The 20481-nt window shown below is 37.9% G+C and overlaps 1 protein-coding gene across 4 annotated transcripts in view; it reads left to right on the plus strand.

Moving 5' to 3' along the window:
• The first annotated feature begins 3006 nt into the window (after positions 1 to 3006).
• Positions 3007 to 20481, plus strand: part of CSDE1 (cold shock domain containing E1) — a 36839-nt gene continuing 19364 nt past the window's right edge. For 2 of the 4 annotated variants that reach the window (XM_082833787.1, XM_082833788.1), the window contains exons 1-3: positions 3007 to 3130; positions 9836 to 10251; positions 20188 to 20386. In XM_082833787.1, the coding sequence (XP_082689913.1) occupies positions 20188 to 20386 (199 nt within the window). In that variant the 5' untranslated portion in view covers positions 3007 to 3130; positions 9836 to 10251. Of the gene's footprint in view, positions 3131 to 9835; positions 10252 to 18172; positions 18429 to 20187; positions 20387 to 20481 lie in introns of those variants that run through there. The other 2 variants (XM_082833789.1, XM_082833790.1) reach the window with 2 other exon arrangements.

Below are 20481 nucleotides of genomic sequence, written 5' to 3' on the forward strand. Positions count from 1 at the left end.
CCTAACTAGGAAAGACATAATGTCAGAATAAAAACGGTGCTTAAAGACTTCCCTGGCGGTCCAATGGTTAGTATTCCGTGCTTCCACTGCAGGAAGCACAGGTTCGATCCCTGGTCCAGGAACTAAGATCCTGCATGCCATATGGCATGGCCAAAAAAAAGAAAAAAAAAAACAGTCCTTAAATCTTGAATCAATTTAGCCTTACTTAAAAGAAGTCTCTACTTTGATCTAATTTTTCTCATTTCACAGACAACTGACAAAAATCTCATCCATTGCTGCTCAAGAAAACCTTATAAATGCATAAAGGATGCTTACTTTTTTTAAAATTTATTTTATTTATTTTGGCTGCGTTGGGTCTTCGTTGCTGTGCACGGGCTTTCTCTAGTTGCAGCAAGTGGGGGCTACTCTTCCTTGCGGTATGCAGGCTTCTCACTGCGGTGGCTTCTCTCATGGAGCACGCGCTCTAGGAGCGTGGGCTTCAGTAGTTGTGGCTCGCGGGCTCTAGAGCACAGGCTCAGCAGTTGTGGTGCACGGGCTTAGTTGCTCCGCAGCATGTGGGATCTTCCCGGCCGAGGGCTCAAATCCGTGTCCCCTGCATTGGCAGGCGGATTCTTAACCACTGCGCCACCAGGGAAGCCCAGAATGCTTGCTTTTGATTCTCAAATAGACTCCAGAGAAATGTGCTTATTGATAATGGTAGAGGAAAAAAACCCCACAACTATAATCAATCTCATTGTCTATGTTTCTCGAAAGAAAAATTAGTATGATAACCAAAAATATATGCAACTTTTAAATTCTGATTATTATTCCTTAATGGAGTAAATATCTTCCCCAAATCCATGATTACCCTATTGTTATAGGAAATGGTTTCCCAAGTGACTTCATAAGCTTCTGCTTTAATTAACTTCAGTTTAAAAAATAAACATAAAAATATAACTACATTTTGGGGTATTTTTCATTTGACTTCAAAATTACTCTGAAAAAATATTATTGCCTTAAAATGTGATCTCCTAAGAATGAAACCTACACCTCTACCTAAAAATGAAACCTATGAGTGGTAATTGTAGAAAGACTAAATCATTTAAACTAGTGATTTAAATCAATGATTTAAGACAAAATCATTTAAACTAGTGAATTACTCCATCTTTTACTTTAATGCATTGGAAGCTAAAATGTATGCTTCTGGATTGATACACATTTGCATTTTGTGTTAAGTGTAATTCGATACTAATGGACCAAGGAGGAATTTAAAGGCAATTGAGACATAGAATGAGGATGATAAAACAGTTACATGGTTTAAGAAGGTCTTCAGAAGCTATGTATGATGGTAGAAATTGAGACTTTATTCTTATTAATAGGACTTGTATTTATAGAATTTAGTGAGACTATTACTTTTTACATTTCCCATTGCTGTGATATTTGAGAATGTGTGCTCTTAGACCTAATTCTACTTTTAGCCCAGCTTCACATGACCTTATTTCTAGTGCAAGAGCCCAGGGCAGTTTCTCTGTAACACTAGATTAGAATATCCAAACGAGATCTATTGCTGGGGAGGAGAAATCTTAATTTAAGATTTGGACAGAGGAAACAAAACAGCTAGGTTGACATATTTACATTCCATACTTCCCAACAGAACACTCCACTTTCTAACAACTTCTTACATTGTTGTTCAGTGCTATTCATTCAACAAGCTTTTGAGGGTTGTCTATGCCAGGCACTGTCAGGAAAGAGCGATGCAAAGATGAATGTCACAGGCCCTGTCCTAAAGAAACACTAGCTAGTATAAACTAATAATTACAATAGAGTGAGCTATGAAAGCGCTGAAAATGAAGCAAATATCTGTGCCTGGGAAAGCGTGGGAAGGCATCAAAAAGAAGAGGCAGCTTGGAGGTGGTATGGGATTAGACCAATAGCAACAAAGGTGGAAAGAAAAATCTTTGAACATCAGAAAATACTACCTCCTCTTATAATTCAAGATGATTTGCTCAGAAATGAGCTGTGCACCTTTCCTTCATTGCAGTTATTTCAATGTGTATGTTCAGATTTTGGTTTTGTGATTATTGAATGATGCTAGACTGAAAGTTCCTTGAGGACAGAACCATGACCGTTTATCTTTACTATAGTACACACCCCAGTGACGACGCATACAAGATGCCAGACAAATAAATGTTGAAGGGGAAAATAAAGTGGTGGGAGAGTTCTCAGGAGCGTTGACTGGTCATTTTTTATCCAATATTGTCAAGTGAGAGAGCCACAGAATCTGTGAAAGAGCATTCCTCTCACCAGAGGGGACTGCTCTATCGTTTGGCAAGGTATAATTCATTGAACTTTTCTGGGGCCAGAATTAACCATTTTCCTCCTTCCCTCTTTCCCTGTGGGATGAGTCATCCATTTGCCCTGATTTCAACCTTTTGGTTACTGATTCACCCCTCTGATTACCTGATACACTATGTAGATCTTCTGTTAACTAAAAAGGTCAGTTGAAGGAGTTTGTTTTTTAATGATTATGCTACCTTGCTCACTCTTGTCTGTCTGTTGCAAGCAACATAGTTTGTGGGAAACAAAGTTCTCACGTATGGCATTCAAATTACCTTGCTTAAAGCCTAACTCTATATTAAATAAAAGTCCAGTCTAAGGTAGCGGACAAGAGAAAGAAGGCTTGCACGGTGAATAAAGAGGAACTGGGGTTTGAGGAACTTCCGGATTATCGCTGAGAAAAGAGAAATCCTTTATATTACATTCCTGATATGCCCTCCTAATTGTTCGTCTTCAATGTTTACCCTGGTCTCGGGGCCTAAAACATTCAGGTTTGCAAAGATCAGAGACGCCGAAAGTCACCCGCCACCCTGCCCCGTGCGTCCCAGCGGAGTCAGCAAACACAGAGATTGCTTCGTGCAGCTCACGGAGGAGGGGAACTAAGGGAACGTAGACACCACTTCGGTTGTGGTTAAGCGCAGCGAACTGGCCGGCGTCACTCAGCCCTCGTGCGCAGGCGTACTAAGGGTACGCTCCCCCCTTCCTGTGCACGCGCTCGAAGCCCGCAACTCTCGCGAGAGAAGCGAGATTTAGTCCTACGTACCGGGCCGTGCTGCTTATGGCGGCGCTGGAGAGGGGGCGCTGAGCTGTTGGGGTGAGTACGACCTCAGGGTCCAACTAGGGGTAGCAAGAAGCCACGTTAAGGGCGGATGAGAGGACCAAGACAAACGGGAGAGACTTCTGAGGCAGGGTGGGCACTCCTAGAGCTCCGGGTAGAGACGATCTCACCCTGAGTCCCTGCCCCGGGCTTTTCCACCCGGCTCCCGTTCAACTGTCTAGGCCTCACATCAGGCTGCAGAGCAGAAGCGAAGAGTCTAGGCCAGGCGGTCGCGCGTTGTGTTGGTGGTGGTGACTAAAGTTGGGGGAGGGAGCGAAAATGGAGGCTCCGACCGCAGCCAAGATGGAGGCAGGGGTGCGGGGCTCGGGCGCGGAGGCTGCTGGGAGTTGTAGTCTGGCTGCTTCTTCCTCTGCGGCTTGGTGGGGGGAACGAGAACTACAAGTCCCGGCGGGCGGGGCGAGGGAGTGGTGGCGCGGTCCTTTGTGTGAGACTGGAAGAGCTGGAGGCATAGGAGAGGGGCCTATCCTGACTCTGAACCCTATGGTATCTTGGCCATCACCTGCTTGGATCTGACTACGAGTACCAGCGCGCAGTGCGGCAATGGCGCTTCCTTTGTGTATGGACTGAGACGCCGCTCCATCTAACTGCTTAGAGACACCACCTTTCCTCGGCACATCTGGCACGGTAGTGCGGCCGAATTGTCATCCTTACTTCCATTCACCTAGAGCTGTTTATCTTGGGTCTCAACACCCAACCTTCCCGTCTAGTCCTCCCCTTCGGCTTCTTGAGGAAGAGAACCAGCCCCTAAACTTAGGCACATGGCTCTCACCCTTCTAATCCTGGTGTTAGGGCGAACTCGGTGAGAACTCAGTGGAGTTCTCCTTACTCCCCCTCTGGTTCTTATGGTGTAAGAGCCCGGCCCATATTGTGCAATGAAAGGCATGGCTTCGTCATTCTGTGTAGAATTAGTTTTTCAGAGCCCTGGTCGTAGACACTTTAGAGGTTCTTACCATCCGCTGTATCATAAGTAGGAACTCTTAGTGCTACGGTTCTTTTTGCTTTAAGGTTTTCCTTTAGAAACACCCAGTAGCTCCTCTCTTGCCTGACAAGTGAGGCAGGGAACCCTCTCTAAAAACAGCCTTCAATCCGCAAATACAAAAGCTGAACGTTGTTTGAGGTAATTTCCTTGTTTTGCACCTAAAATGAGCGCAAGAATGTGGTCCTCTTAAACAGTTGGTAGACAGGGTGGAGGAGGGAGGACGCCCAAAGGCACTGTGGTAGTTAAATCTTTAAATCCTTCCTGTGGGAGACTTAGCTTTTTATCAGGATGGTATGAAATGGCAGCTCTTGACCAGAGCTACCAATCTATAAAATGTAGGTACCAAATTATAGCCCGCTAATATAAGTTGTTCTGTATCAAAACGCTGAGTAATTTTCGAGTCTATAGAAGGAAGCATTTTAAATACTACGTTGAGGGGCAGTATAATACCTTTGTGCCCTTTTGGTACTAACCAATATTGGGTATTCTTGGTTTGGCTAAGAAGGGGGGTTATATACTTGAATAGGCATATGCCTGAGTCATAAAATCTTGATAAATTTTCAACCTTGTTTTTTTTTTTTTTTTCCTTTTAGCCATAGGCCCGAAATAAAAGAGATGGTAGTGGTTTGAGTGATTTTGCAGCTGCTCTGGATGTTTACCATCGAGATGAGTATTTATAGCAGCTGAGTTGAAAAGTAAAGCATTTGAGGCACAGAAGATAGGTTTTCTTTTTTTGTAAATAAGTTCTGACTTAACAAGTATGACCTTTAGAGTATGGTTGAAAATTCTGGTAAATTCCTGCAAATAAAAAATGAGAATGTGGAAGCTGACATGTAGTTCTGCTTTATCCTACTCCTGTTTTCCCTTCCCTCCATCTAAAGACACACAATGCAGGGCCATTACAACATTTTTAAAAATTTTTTCTTTTAAATTGTGGTAAAATATACATAACGGAATTTACCGTTTTAACCTTTTTTTTTTAAGTGTACAGTTCAGTAGCATTAAGTTCATTCACATTGTTGTGAGGCCCATACTTTTGACAAAGTAGTTTAAACATGGAAATGCTGTGTGCGCAGATTTTTAAGGAGTTGAATTTGAGGACTGCATTACAAAATAAAATCTTGAGATCTTGTTAAATAAATACAAGGCGTTGGTTTGCCTTCTTAGTTTAGTCTTTTCAAAAATCAAAGGGGGACTACTTTGAGATTTTTGACCCAGACTGTCTTAATGGAGAGCTGTAACTTGTAGGATTTTTCATGATAAAGAATTACAACTAGAAGAATTAAACTGTATTTTTTAAGATTTAATAGCTGGAATGTCTTCAGTGGTGAAATTGCTGTGGTGGGGGTGACTTGTTTTCTTGAATCCCATCATTTCTTGCTGTTAAATGCTTTCTGCCAAATCAAGATTTTTAAAAATTCCTTTGTCTTGGTATTAGAATGTTTTCTGCTTGCATGTGTGAGTACCTAGTTAAAAAAAATAATTCAAAACTTTTTTCCAGTTCAAATATACTGTCAAGCCAGAGGAATTCTTAGAGATGTTTCTGTTGTGCTACATTTTTTATTAGGGGTATTAAACTGAATATTGTGTATTGGAAGATTATTTTTTGAGCATTATTTGTCCTTTTATGCTGAGGTATAATATTAATGTGTAGTTGAAAATAATTGATCGGGAGTTTATTCGCGTTGAACCTGTAGGCTATCCATTGGTTTGCAGCTGCAGCCAATATATAACCAGTTAGTTGTTTGCATTTCTGCTAACATTGGATTTCCAGGGATGTTAAAAACATGTCAGTTACCTGTGGGAACTGATGACATTTGGATTTGATTAAGTAAGATACTTAATTAAAATTAGTTTCACCTTTCTTTCAAGTTAATATTATTACTAGAAAATTTTAAATTACATATGTGGCTTGCACAGTATTTCTGTTGGATGGTGCTGGTCTACACTATTCTTTGATTTTTGTGTCTGGAGCATTTCTTCAGCTTCTTTCCACACTGGCATTTGTCCTATTTCAAAGTATTAGTATATGTAAAAAGTTAAGTGATGGGTGGGTGTATAATTTTAAATATCTAGTAACAGCACAATTGTTATTACTAAAGGAAACATAGAAAAAGATGGTTGCAGCAATTTGATATTCTTTTATTTCCGCTCAACGTGTTGATGACTTAAATTGTTTTAAGGTGGTTAATTATCTGAACTTTTATCATTTTCCTTAGATCCCAAAGTAAAACTGAATTAAAACCTGTTAGGCACTTCGGTTATGCAGGTTAGAGAAAAATGTGATATACTTAAACTTGTCTTGGGTTAATTCATCAAGAAATACCAACTGGGGAGTTAAGGCAAGAATGAGTGTTAGTCATATAAATCAACAGTAGAGAACCTTTTCAGTTCTGTGCTGCCTATTTGGGTCTTTGCTCTTATTCTCAAAGAAAGTACTCTGAAGAAGTAGGTTAGGTGGAGGGACTTTTATAGACTGGTTTAGCATTTCTTTAACATTCTTCCCAAGTGAATGCTGTACAGACTTTGAGTATAATTTGTTAAAATGATAAACTGGGTTATGTGGTAACATTTTAGATGGATTAATGTCATATAAATGTATTAGTTCAACGTGTATTAGTTTAGTGCCTGCTCTGTGCCCGGCTTCAGCTAAGCCTTTGCGGTAAAGCAGCGAAGTGGAGGAGACAGTAAATAACAAAACAGGTGATGATAGTTTTAAGGCAGGTAAAATAGGGCATGACTGTTTGGATTATCAGATCAAGTAAAGGAAAATTAACTTCTAAAACAACATGACATAATTGATAATTAACTAATGGTGGTAGTGTTCCCATACAGAGCAAAGGGAAAAGGAGTTGATTACTTAGTAATCAGGGAGACTCTCAGATCCACATTTAAATTGTTCCTTAGTTTTTTTTATTAGTACTCTGTATTTCATGTGACTTAAGAAGCGTCTAGCTTTGGGGGCGGCGGGGGGAGGTTGTAGTGGGTACACTTTGGTTCAGAGGATTAAAGCGAAAGAATTGGTCAGTACCACCCATGAATGTTAATAATCTTAGCATGAGTGGATAGCAAATTTATTAAAATGCCCAATGGGTATCTTTTAAAAGAAGAGGTTATTTCTTGATTGGATAATTAAGACTTTATACAGTTCACCAAACAAAATTTTTTAAAGTTGGTGGAACTGTCTACCAACTTGAATTGTGTCTTTTGCTGTTATAGATGAACTCTTTTGGCTGTATTAGTTTTTGCTGTGGTAAGTTTAGCAGTACCTGGTTAAGTGCTATCAGGGGTTGTGATAAAGAAATAAACTTGAATTTGTCTCTCAGAAATCTGAAATATAATTGAAGGAACAAGGTACATAAACATGTAAGTAAAGTGCAGAAATGATTTGGTACCAAAAAGCATGATGCCAGCAGTGGGAGTTACTGTAATAAATCTGTGCTGGAATGGTCGAGAAAGGCTTTTTTTGTCACATTGAAGATGATAAAATGTATTCTTTGTGGAAAGACCTGTATACACAAAGACTAGAATTCAGGAATCTCCCAAGAGTTGCGTTTAAGAATTAGGGAGGAAAATGCACCTATCTAGAAGAACTGGAGAGCAGAAGAAGGTAAAGATGTAAAGGTAGAAGAGACACACCTTGAATGGTGGTGGTTAAACGCTGGCTGCAGTCAGAAACATCTTGGGGGCAGGGTGGGAAAGAAAATACACCAATGCCTAGGACCTAACCCCAGTTAAATTAGAATCTCAAGGTGGGATCCAGGCTTTGATTTCCCCTCCCCCCAAGTCCCAGGTGGGTTGGATTTGCAGCCAGGCTTAAGAACTTCCCATTTACAGTGCTGGAAAAATCACTGAGGATTTTGGACAAGGAGATGAGATGAATGAGATGAAATTGGAATTTTAGATAAATCAGTCTGGTAGTGTTATGTGGCAGACTATGGAAAGGGTTGACACTGGAAGTTAGCAGATGTGTCAGACCCCTGGACTAAAATATGATGTCATTTAGGGCAAAAGATGAATACACAAGGTATCTTGAAATATTGATAAGACTTGCAACATTGGGTGTGTAGGTGGAGAGGGAAGAATCAAAGATCATTACAGAAGTGGCCTTATGTCAGGCCAGTTCAGTTACTCTTTGAGTGGGGACTGGGCATGTGTATGTCTTAAAGCTTCCCAAGTGATTTGAGAATCATTGCTCTAAGAAGTATCTAGTCTGGGTAATAGAATGATGCAAATAAAATTGAAAGATTTGACAAATGTAACATTTGATATTTGAAGTTACTGTATAAAGTCATGGAATGTTAGGTATACCCAATAGCCACAGATCAGCTGTTACTGAGTTTTCATTTTGCATAGGAGAAACTGAAACTCAGGGAGATTAAATAATTTGTTTGTGACATTTTACTGGTAAGTATCAGTGTGATTAATATTGAGCTCTCCTACTCTGTTTCACCAGGTCTGACCTCTCACCTTATAGTCATTATTTCTCATCTTAAAATATACTATCCACCTCTCAGCATATCTAAAACCAAATCCACCTTTTCTTTTCCCCATATGTCATTTTAGTTAACAGCACCATTTTAGCTAACATTTGAGGCACTGCAAAATAATAATTTTTTACAGCTAATACAAAGCACAATTCTGTGATTTTATTTATACATATATTACACTTCTCTTCCCTTCTCATCTTAATTGTTTCTCTTCTATAGACATTCCTCATCTGTTTATGGCAACAGCTCTAATGAGATGTCTGTTTCCTTCACTAAGTGATCCTTCATAGGATTTCAGGATTTCATACCCTTTCATCAAGAACTAAGGCTCTCTGTTTCCTGTTATATCAAGTTGAAACACTTCATAATCTGGCTCTACTGCATCTGTCACACCATATATCTCATTTCACTTTAACCCAGCCCTCTGTTCTAGCCAGGCTAGCCTATTGATTCCTCTGAAACAAGCCACACTTGCTGTGACAGTCTCATGCAGTAAAGCTCCCTTGATGTCAGGCATAGAAAATCCTATACATGGTCTCTGCTCTCAAGGGACTTAGGATTTAGTTGTATACTCTGGCTTGATTTATGTGATATTTTATGCCTAGAATACTCAGCTGTTTTCTTTTTCTTAAATATCTGCCCATTTCTCCAAATTAAGCTGAAATATTCTACCTCTTAACTAAAAGCCTTCTCTGACCATGTTGCTTTGATGCACAGATGGTGATGCATAAACAATAAATAGTATTTCTAGAATAGTATGTGATGTAGTAGATACCCGATATTAGTTGAGCAAATTAATTTTGGACATTTTGTCCTATATTCTAGTTTTCCCTCCATGTATAAATAACTCTTCTCAACAAGGGTGTAAAGTCCCTGATGGCAGGAAATTCTTTTATGTTTTCCACAGTACCTAACACAGTGCTAGGTAGTTACAAAACACATACTAAATAGAATATTATGTTATGTAACTTCGAATTTATTTGTGGGGGGGTGTCAATAAGGACTGAATAATTTCGGGTTTTGAGTGTACAGTACCAAAGGAGGTATCCATTAGCACTTGGGAGATTGCTTAAATGACATTGAGTGTGTGTGCTTCCAAGTTTTCTGCCTTGCTTGATTCTAAGTTAATGAAATGAGTTTGTCCCTCTAGCTACCCTCTGTCCCTGATTCTTTTATGTAAGTTATACTTAATGTCTTCATTCTTATCTCTAGTATGAAGTGTAACAGAACAGACTTTACCACCTGAAACTGCTGCTTCAAGTTCAGATCAGGCAAGGAACAAACCTCGAAACAACCAACAAGACCAAAGAAGAGTACACTTAAGTTGAAGACACAACACTTGATCTGAAACAAGAAGTTTGTGCCTACTCAACAGCTTTGAAAGAGCACTTCCCAACGCTGCTAGTAGTCTTTGTTTTCTTCAGTGCTGTACTGTGAGATTGCCTGGTGCAGCAGCAGTTGTATTCTTTATTAGCTTGATAGGTCATTTTCTCTCGCACGCGCGCTCTCTCTCTCTTTTCTTTTCTTTTTTTTTTTAACACTAGCAACTTTCATCCTTTGAAACGTGTGCTGAAAAAGAAGAATCAGCAAATACTACTGAAAGTGCAATATTTGATTATCACTGCGAGGTAGGTTTATCGTTTCCTATTGGCAAGAATCAGTTTATAATTCTAGATTTCCTAATTATTTGGTTAAATTTAAAATCTTAATCTGTTTGCTTCTAAAGGTATTCTGAAAACAGTTTATATTATCAACTATTAGTCTGAAAATATCAACACTAGATTATTTTAACTTGTTGTCTTTTGTTAGATGACAATATTTATGCCCAAATCTGGGATTTTCCACCCCAGATTATATTTATTAATACATGCAGGTCTCTTGATTTATTGGTCTCTTAGAAAGAAAAACTCCCTCTGTACTATTAAGAAGTTAGGGTTTCAGTTAGGAGTGCCCTTTGTAGTCTTTGAGGTAACCTTGAGTAAAGAAAGCCTACAGAGAAGGGACATTTGAAGGTGAGTTGTACTTTGTTAAGAGGGAGAAGAGTTTTTGGTAGAGGTATAGAGGTAACGGAATGAGCAGATTTGGGGAGATCTGAAAGCACGTGGTATATGTTGAGTAGTCTGTTATGAAAGGAGTAGAGAATACAGTTTTGTGGGTCAGAGAGAATAACTGGAAAGGGAGGCTTGCTGGAGGCAGGTTCTACAGGGCCCACTCTACTTGCCTTTATTTTTCAGGAAAGTTGTCAGCTGTTTATAAGCAAGGGCTTAATGGATTTTGTATTTCAAACCTGAGACAGTTTATTGCTTCAGGTTTTAAAGTTACATATTCATAAATGTATCTTTGAAAGACAAATGGTGCTACTTTTAAGGAATAGGCTGAGGATGGGAAGACCTGTTAGGAGCAATGGACAGAGTGGAAGGAAGATAAAAGCTAGGGTAAAGGGAGAGAAAGAGGTAGACACTAGGTGTTTTAATGGTAGAAGTAATAGGACTGGTGACTAGTTGAATGGGAAGTTGAGGCTGGAGGGAATTGATTTAGTCTATCCAGTTGTCCAAGTTAGAAATCTTTGTTCATAGGAATGGGGAAGTTCAGGTAGGAATTTGTGGAAATCTATTTTATTAGTAATCTGAAGTTGAGAAAATATTCTAGTATGGAATGTTAAACAGTGGTTGTTTGGGGGAGGTAAGATTGTGAAGGGCAATTGTTCCTTTTTAATCTTTAGTTTCTAGAGTTTCTAGAGTTTCTAAAATCAGCAGAAATAAAGACTTGGAATTCAGAAAGGAGTCTTCACTTTATAGGTAATAAAGGAAGAAGTGCCAAAGAAGAGAATGTTGAAAGAAATAGGTAGTCCAGGTAGGAATGCCAAGGAAGAGAATTTCAAGAACTGGGTGGTAATCCTTTTGTAAAACGCTTCATTGATCAAATGAGGAGAATGAAAACAGACCACTCCTAGGTTGTTGTCTTATAAAAGCTTCATCACCATTTCAAGAAGTAGTGGGCCTTTATCTCCAGTTTATTTAAAGGTTAAGGACCTGGCTGTGGTAATGACCTTACTGTGGACCAGAATTATTCCTTAATTTAAAACTACCATTAACACCAATTTGTTTAAATTATCCATAAACAGACATATAATTACTCAGTATTAAGGGTTTTTTTGGTTTTGTTTTGTTTTTTAAGCATTGACTAATTTAATCCTCACATCCACAGTGGCATTGGTACTTTTGTTTTTAATTAATTTATTTATTTTTGCTGTGTTGGGTCTTCGTTTCTGTGCGAGGGCTTTCTCTAGTTGTGGCAAGCGGGGGCCACTCTTCATCACAGTGTGCGGGCCTCTCACTGTCGCGACCTCTCTTGTTGCGGAGCACAGGCTCCAGACGCGCAGGCTCAGTAGTTGTGGCTCACGGGCCTAGTTGCTCCGCGGCATGTGGGATCCTCCCAGACCAGGGCTCGAACCCATGTCCCCTGCATTAGCAGGCAGATTCTCAACCACTGTGTCACCAGGGAAGCCCAAGGTTATTGTATTATTTGCTTTTTTTGTTTGTTTCTTCCTACCTCCTCATCTGATTTTTTAAAAAATAATTTTAGACTGGTACCACTTGTGCTGGGTTAGATAAAATAATGGGCATTGAAATTGTACAGCTCTATTGTTACTATTCAGAAGGGTAAAAGATTAGATGCTACAGCTTTCATTGCATTGACATTAATTGCAAAGATGGATTTAAAGTAGAAGTGCTTTTTGTTTAGCCTGATCTTTGTATTCTGAGTGTTAGTTTACTACAGGAACATCCCGCCCCGGGGTGCCGGGGTGGTGGAGGTGGGGGGAAGCAAAGCTGTAAGGAAACAAGACAGGGTGACTAGGGGAGGGCTATTGACAACCTGTCCTAGAGGATCCCAGTTTAGTCATTGAACTTCTCAGCAAGCCTAAGCTCAAAAGCCGCTCCCTGCTCTTTCTGGCATCAGCTGAGCCATTGGCATTATTGGCACTGCCCACAGTGGCATCGCAGACCATTGTGAGAGAAAGCCATCATCTGCTACGTGAACATTTTTAATGCGTAAATGCATGCATAGCTGTCAAAAATTGAGTTATATAAGGGCTTCCCTGGTGACGCAGTGGTTGAGAGTCCGCCTGCCGATGCAGGGGACACGGGTTCGTGCCCCAGTCCAGGAAGATCCCACATGCCGCGGAGCGGCTGGGCCCATGAGCCATGGCCGCTGAGCCTGCACGTCCGGAGCCTGTGCTCTGCAACGGGAGAGGCCACAAGAGTGAGAAGCCCGCGTACTGCAAAGAAAAAAAAAAAAGTTATATAGATTAATTCACATATTTACAAACAGATAAATAACAGTTGGGGGGTTATTGACAGTAAAACGTGTTCTGATTGTACAGTTGTGAATTATTCCATTTAAAATGAGTGCAGCTAAGGAAACAGATTTGGTAATGCAGTAGAACCGCAGATTTTGTTTTTATTTATTTTTTTACTTTAATTTTTATTGGAGCATGGTTGCTTTACAATGTTATGTTTCTTGCTGTACAGCAAAGTGAATCAGTCACACATATACATATATCCACCCTTTTTTAGATTTCCTTTCCATTTATGTCACCACAGAGCATTGAGTAGAGTTCCCTGTGCCATACCATAGGTAGGTACTCATTAGTTATCTATTTTATATATAGTAGTGTATATATGTCAGTCCCAGTCTTCCAATTCATCCCACCCTGCCCCTTCCCTCCTTGGTAACTATAAGTTTGTTCTCTACACCTGAGAACCACAGGTTTTAAAAGAGCCTTTGTAAGAAACAGTAAAAGTAGTACATAATTAAGAATGAATAAAAATATTGAGGAGTGGGATTGGCCTTAAAAAATATCAATGAATAAGGCTTATAAGAAGTTTGTCATGTAAAGATAGACATGGATTGTTTTGATGAGTATTTTGATCAAAGACAGTTTAAGGTGACAAGAAGGAAAGCAAAGCTAGGAACATTAAAAGAAAACTAAAGCCTCAGGTGAATGAGACGATAACAGGGTAACTTGGCTAGGGGTGTGGAGACCTATGATCAGGAACTGTAAATGTCTTGGTTGATTTTCAAAGTCAGGTGTGCGAACTTTGGAGCCTGCTCTCCATCCCTAGCAAAAATCCAGGAGCAAACAAATAAAAAATAAGATCTTTCAATAAGGAAATTTGACAGAGTATCTCTTGATAACATAGTGGTCAGTATGGAATATAGATTGGATTATAAGCATTAAAAGGCTTTGACTAATGGACTGATTTTCAGAGAGGTCTCCATATGTGTGCTCCCAGATTCTATTCTTGCTCTACTTTTAAAAAAGATTGAGTGGTAAGTAGTTATGTGTGTGCTCTGTACTAAGCACCATTCCAGGCTTTTTGTATGAAGTAACCCTAACCGTCCCCACAACCCTGTGAGGTGGGTATTAAGGAAGGACATAGAATGCTTAAAAGACAGATTACAAAGTCTAATGATTTAAAATTATCCCTCTAAATTGGAATTCCAGGTTAACTAAGAAATTTAAAAGCATTAGATTAGTTTTTTCTTTAGTAACAAATGATCAGTTATACAAGTACTAAAAGGAGAAAATATGATTTTACTAATTTATTAAGGAGTAATAGAGTTTTTTTTGTTGTTGTTTTTAAAGTTACTCAAACTTTACAGAATCAAGAAACATAATCACTCAGTGCTTTCTATATATTGGTCAGGGTACAGTAAGAATAGTAGTGAAATGTACTTCAGTGAATAATAACTTGAAACATATCCAGAAGACAGCAATTAGTCTGAAAAACAGTTGCATTCCGAAAACTGAAAGGAGCAAAGGAAGTTAAGGGGAAGTATGTTTAGATTAAGAAAACAGTCATTTTCTGAAACTGTCATACAGTGAAATAGGTTGCCTTTTCTAAACTAATTCCTTTTCAGTGGGAGCCAAGCAGACTAGGTTAGGAAAAAAGGGGTGGGGGGGAACAGCTCAGAGATGTTGCAAGAAGAAATTACAGAGCACAGAATTTTGATTTTTTTCCCCACCTCCCAAGGGAATTTGGAAATCACTTAGGCCATCATTTTACATCTGCAGAAACAATCCCAGAGAAGTTTTAAAAAGTATGAGAAGCAAGACTAAAAGCCAGTCTTTTGATTCTAGTTCTGTGTCCTTTAGGGAACTTTAGTTGATTTCTTGAATTAGAAGTGAAGTTTAAATTTGACCTGTGATTCTTTTCCATTTCTCCTTTTAAAAAAAAAATCATTGTTAATGATTTTTAAAAAATTTTTTGGGCCATGTTTGGGTCTTCATTGCTGCGTGTGAGCTTTCTCTAGTTACAGCGAGCGGCAAGCAGGGGCTCCTCTTTGTTGCAGTGCGCGGGCTTCTCGATGTGATGGCTTCTCATTGCGGAGCATGGGCTGTAGGCCCGAGGGCTCGGTAGTTGCGGCTCGCGAGCTTAGTTGCTCCGTGGCATGTGGGAATCTTCTCAGACTAGAGATCGAACCCGTGACCCTTGCATTGGCAGGCAGATTCTTAACCACTGCGCCACCAGGGAAGTCCCATTAATGACTTTCTGATTTAAAAACAAATACATAGAAAAGAGTAGAAGGTCTAAACTTGGTGTTGGGGGTATTCGTCTGCTGTGTTCACTACTATACATGTAGAACCTAGAACAGTGCTGATGCATTGTAGGCATTCGAGTTCTGGTTTAGCGTATAAAGCAGTGGTTAAGAATGTGAGCCATGGAGTGAGTACTGAGTTCTGTTCCCATTTATCAATTTTAGCTCTGTGCACTTAGAACACCATCTAAGTGTTACATTGTCTGGGAGTATTGAAGTAGACTTTCCTGGTCTTTCCTTTTTAAAATACAGTTGAAATTATATTATAGAAATATTTTTGTCATTATATAAATGACTATGAAACTTTAGATTGTTTCCGGGAATTTGTTATTAAAACATTTTAATGAACACATTTGTGCATAAAGCCTTGTCTACATTTCACATTTCCCCATGATAAGTTTCCTGCAGTGGAATTATTAAGGAAAGCACCTCCACATTTTGGTACATGTGGTTAAACTGTGTTTCAGAAAGATTGCACCAGTTTGCCACCATGAAAATATATTAGCATGTTGTTCTTAACCTACTTTCTCAATTTTTTAAATCTATCTTCGATAATTTGATAAATGAATAATTTGTTTTATCTAAATTTTTGCTTGCTAGAATTGAAGTTCATATGTTTTGTGTTTAATGAATGATCTTTTAAGACTTATTTGTCTTAATGTCTTTCCATAATTCAGCAAATGAGTGCTTACTATGTGCCAAGCACTGTCTAACACTAGGGATTTATCTTTGAACAAAAAGCCCCTGCTCTCATAGAGCTTATATTCTGGTAGTTTAATTCTTACTGATTTGCTTAAATTCTTTAATGATACACTCATATATTTACATTTGCGTTTGTTCTCTTTAGGTTTGAGTATAAAAGCTTTTACTTTTTATGTAATCAAATATTGATCCTTTCCCTTGGCGTCTTTTTCTATTGACTTTAAACCTAGAAAGTCCCCCCTTCCAAAAACTTTATAAATGCGTACATTTTTATTTAATATTTGTTAAGGCATTTAACACAGTTCATCTAGAATATATTTTTTGTATACTGTGAGATGAGCAACTAAATTGATTTTCCCCCTATTTAAAAAAAAGCCAAGTAACATTTACATACTCATCCACCACCACCCCCCTTTTTTGATGTTGTCTTTAGTTAATTTTTTATAAACAAGCATCTGTTGTTGAGCTGTCTGCTTTTTCCATTGGATTTCTCTTTTTACGTAATTGTTTGGTGGTTTTGTTTGTTTTGTTTTTTAAGGAACATCACTTTTGTTTAATGGTGCTTCTTTAAAGTTTTGATGGTGCTGGTTTTAAAAAAATTTAGCTGAACTATTAGGAATTCTTTTAGGAAGAATTTTTAAATTCTTAAAAAAAATTTAGCTGAACTATTTAGCTGAACTATTAGGAATTCTTTTAGGAATTCTTATCTAAAGTTGCTTGAGTGATATATGGGTTTCCCTTTTTAAAAAGTAGCCCTCAAATTAGATAAAGGCTAGAGAAAAATACTTAAGTCAGGAAAGGTGCTAGGAGAAAGGAGAGGTTCTGGTTCAATTCTGTTTTGATGTGCACATCTAAAGGTGAGATGAGATGAGCAATATAGCCTAAATTCCAGTACGCTTGTGGGAATAGTTCAGTCTTAGAAAGAAATGATAGCTCTAATCCCTTCTCATTCTGGTTCATTTTCCCTTAGGGTGAGAAAAACGTGAGTCTTACCTCTTACCTTCAGCTAGGACTACTAGGACTGGAGACTTGAGAATGTGGTTTTTGCAGCTTCCTGGCCTATGTATTACAGATCGTATCATTGTGTTCTTACTTGTATGGCGGTAAGAACTAGTCTAAACATGAAAAAAGCACAGCTTGAAAGTCATGGTCTAAGTCAGTGATGGTGGAATAGTGGTCTTCAAATTAATTTGATCATACTGTTTAACAAGAAGAGCATGTATGTCAATATGTACGTGTATATATTTATAAATCGTGTGATTATACTGCTCCATTTGCATTGTGAAGCAGTGGTACAAATAGGACAAAGGTGAAATAAGCAATATTGTGAAAATAGTGTACCTGTTAACAGTGTAGAAACTTTTCAACCCCACTAGAAATATATATATCTGGATGCTTAGTTTATAAGTGTTTAATTTAAAAACTTTATACTATCATGAATTAATATCTGAGGGACAGTATGCATTTTATGTTTTATTGATACTGGTATAAGTTTGTATCATAGTCCTGATCTTAATGTTTTGTCAGACTTGTCAGATCTCATTAGATGGTCATTTATTTCATAATGTGGAGGTATAAGAACTAATACTAGGATTAGAAGTGCTGGCTCCCAATTCTCTGCCTTTGCTTGCTTTATTAGCATTATCTTCTAAGATTCTTCTGTGGGAATCTTTTTCAACAGTTTGTCTATTTGTGAGGACAGTTTAGTTAAACTAGATAGCTAAATATGTACACTTAATTGGAGAGATGTAAACTTTAATATGCTGAAAGTAAATGAACGAGGGCTTCATTGTCAATCTCTTGTGAGGTTCTCCACTCTTTCCTCAGAGTACTTAAGTGATGTATGACATGTGATACGACCTGACATATCAACTCAGCAAGGCCTCTTCTATAAATACATAATAACCATTTGTAAAAGCTAGTTTTTATCTCTGGCCAAATATATATATTCTAATTCAGATATTTTCTTCCTACACCCCATTAGATTATCCTGTGTGTACCCTACTTGAGGGAGACAAGTGATTGAGAATATTGGATTCTGTGTAAAGTTGTGGGATATTGAGAAGAAGTTGGTCTCAGTTGTCTTGCTGTAGCAACCACCAGAGTCCTTATGGCATTTTTAAAATTGTAAATGTTATGGATTAGGGGTTAAGTAAGTGCTTTAAAAAATACATTTCAGTTTGACCGTTTAGTGTTAATGCTATAATTTATTTTGTTGATAGAAATCTGATTAAATGAATTATATTTTGCTGAAGTAACTTAGTGATAAATGTAAAGATATACAGGTTGACTGTCAAATGTGTGTTAAATTGTTATTGATCATAGTTGTAAACATTGTGCTATGTTATCACAGCTGTTTGAGATGGAGAACGTTTTTACTGTGTCATCAGATCCTCATCCCCCTCCTACAGCCCCTCCTTCACTTTCTTTACCTTTATCTTCATCTTCTACCTCATCTGGGACTAAAAAACAAAAGAGGACCCCCACGTATCAGAGATCTGTAAGTCAGGGAAGCAGTCATCCCAGCTTTTTTCTTTGTGTTAAGAGCATGACTCAGAAGGGCCACTCAGTTTGATTGAAATACCCTGCAAACTCACTTTCTAACTTCCCTAAGTATTTCCTTCACCTTGAATCTTGAAAGGTAAGTTTAGTAGTTTAGGCCTTGCTACTCAAAGTGTGTCCAAGAATCAGAAGTATTGGTATCACCTTGGGAGCTTGTTAGAAGTGGAGAATCTCAAACCCCTGCCGCTGAATCAGATTTTGTATTTTAACCAGATCACTGGGTAACTTCAGTTTGAGAAGCCCTAGTTTCGAGTCAGTATTGTAGAGGTAGACCTTCTTGGTTCAACTCCTCTGTCATTTGACTTTGGCAAGTCATTTAATCTCAATGTCTGTTTCGTAATTGGTAAAATTGGGACAATATTCCTCATGGGCTTTTGTAAAAATAAAATGAGTTAGTACACATCCGACACAAAAGAGTGTCTAGCATGAATGAATTAGAACTTAACCACCTACAGATGTGATGGCTTTGATTTGCATGATTTGGCTATCCCACCCAGTGTTTACTTAAAAGTTGGGTTTATCTTTTTAGAATTTCAGTCATCTTTTTTTCCTGATGAAAAATTTTTTTACTTGCCCAATGTCAAACTTAAATGAAAATGTTTATAGGTCAAATTTTCAATGAAAGGGTCTAAAACTAGGTATAAAGATGTGGATATGTTGCTATAGTAAATCAGTTATAGACCTAACCTTTCCTAGGGATTTTGTCCTATTTCATGCTTCACTTAAATAAAATGAAATATCCAATGTGATAGACAGTATCTGATGATTAAATAGGTCCCAGTGCATTGCATTTAAATAAATAGCCCTTCTGTTTACTAAAGAATGTTTTATTTTGCTTTATCTGACCATAGAAACAAATGACAGTATTTAGAGATTTCACTGTCTGAAAACAGGTGAAAAGATTTCTTTAATTGTACCTGTGAAGTGATTGAAGATTTTTAGGATTGAAGAGCTTTTGTTGTCTTGGAGTTCTTAGAAAACTCTTGCTTTCTAACTCATTATTTTGAGTCGTCTTCCATTAAAGGACCTGAGCATGCATGTATTTTCTAGTTTGAAATAAGTATTGCATGGAAAGTTTCTTTTATTGTTTTAATCTCTACTAACTTAAATAATTGCCTTCAAGATGCACGGCTTACCAAATAGCATCAAGGTTTCTATTTACGTTTCAAAATAAGTATTAATAAATTTAATGAAATGTCCTGGTAGTTTCGGTTTCCATCTCTTGAATAGTAGTTACCTTTGTTCTGATACTGTTGTTTTAGTAATTTAAAGTTAATGTAAAGGCAGCTTTTCCTTATATAGTTACTTTATCTTAATATTTAAACTCCAGAAATTCTATTTGTTTGGTAAGTGAAAATTCTACCATGAATTGGGGCGGTTCCCCCAAAATAATTTGAATTACTTCCTCTGAAATGTTTTATTAGCTAAATTAACATTTCAGTAATAAAAACACATAATCTTCCCTTTATTTGTTGTTTTACCTTTATTTGCCTTTTTATGTTAAAAATTCAGTGATTTGTTTTTTTTTAACATCTTTATTGGGGTATAATTGCTTTACAATGGTGTGTTAGTTTCTGCTTTATAACAAAGTGAATCAGTTATACGAAAATTCAGTGATTTGTTAATCAGACTTACAGTAAGCTATGGAGGTAATATACAGATCTATATGTATTGAGTTCTTTCTCTTTTTAAAACAGATGAGCTTTGATCCAAATCTTCTCCACAACAATGGGCATAATGGGTACCCCAATGGTACTTCAGCAGCACTGCGTGAAACTGGGGTTATTGAAAAACTGCTAACCTCTTACGGATTTATTCAGTGTTCAGAACGTCAAGCTAGACTTTTCTTCCACTGTTCACAGTATAATGGCAACCTGCAGGACTTAAAAGTAGGAGGTAATCTGTTGGTTCTCCTTTTTATAAAACTAATCACAAATTTATCTTGCATATCAACTTACTCATGACAGTGTTATGCTTTTGGCCTTTTAATT

This window comes from Leucopleurus acutus (genome assembly GCF_964270905.1).
Source record: "Leucopleurus acutus genome assembly, chromosome: 2".
Classification (NCBI taxonomy): domain Eukaryota; kingdom Metazoa; phylum Chordata; class Mammalia; order Artiodactyla; family Delphinidae; genus Leucopleurus; species Leucopleurus acutus.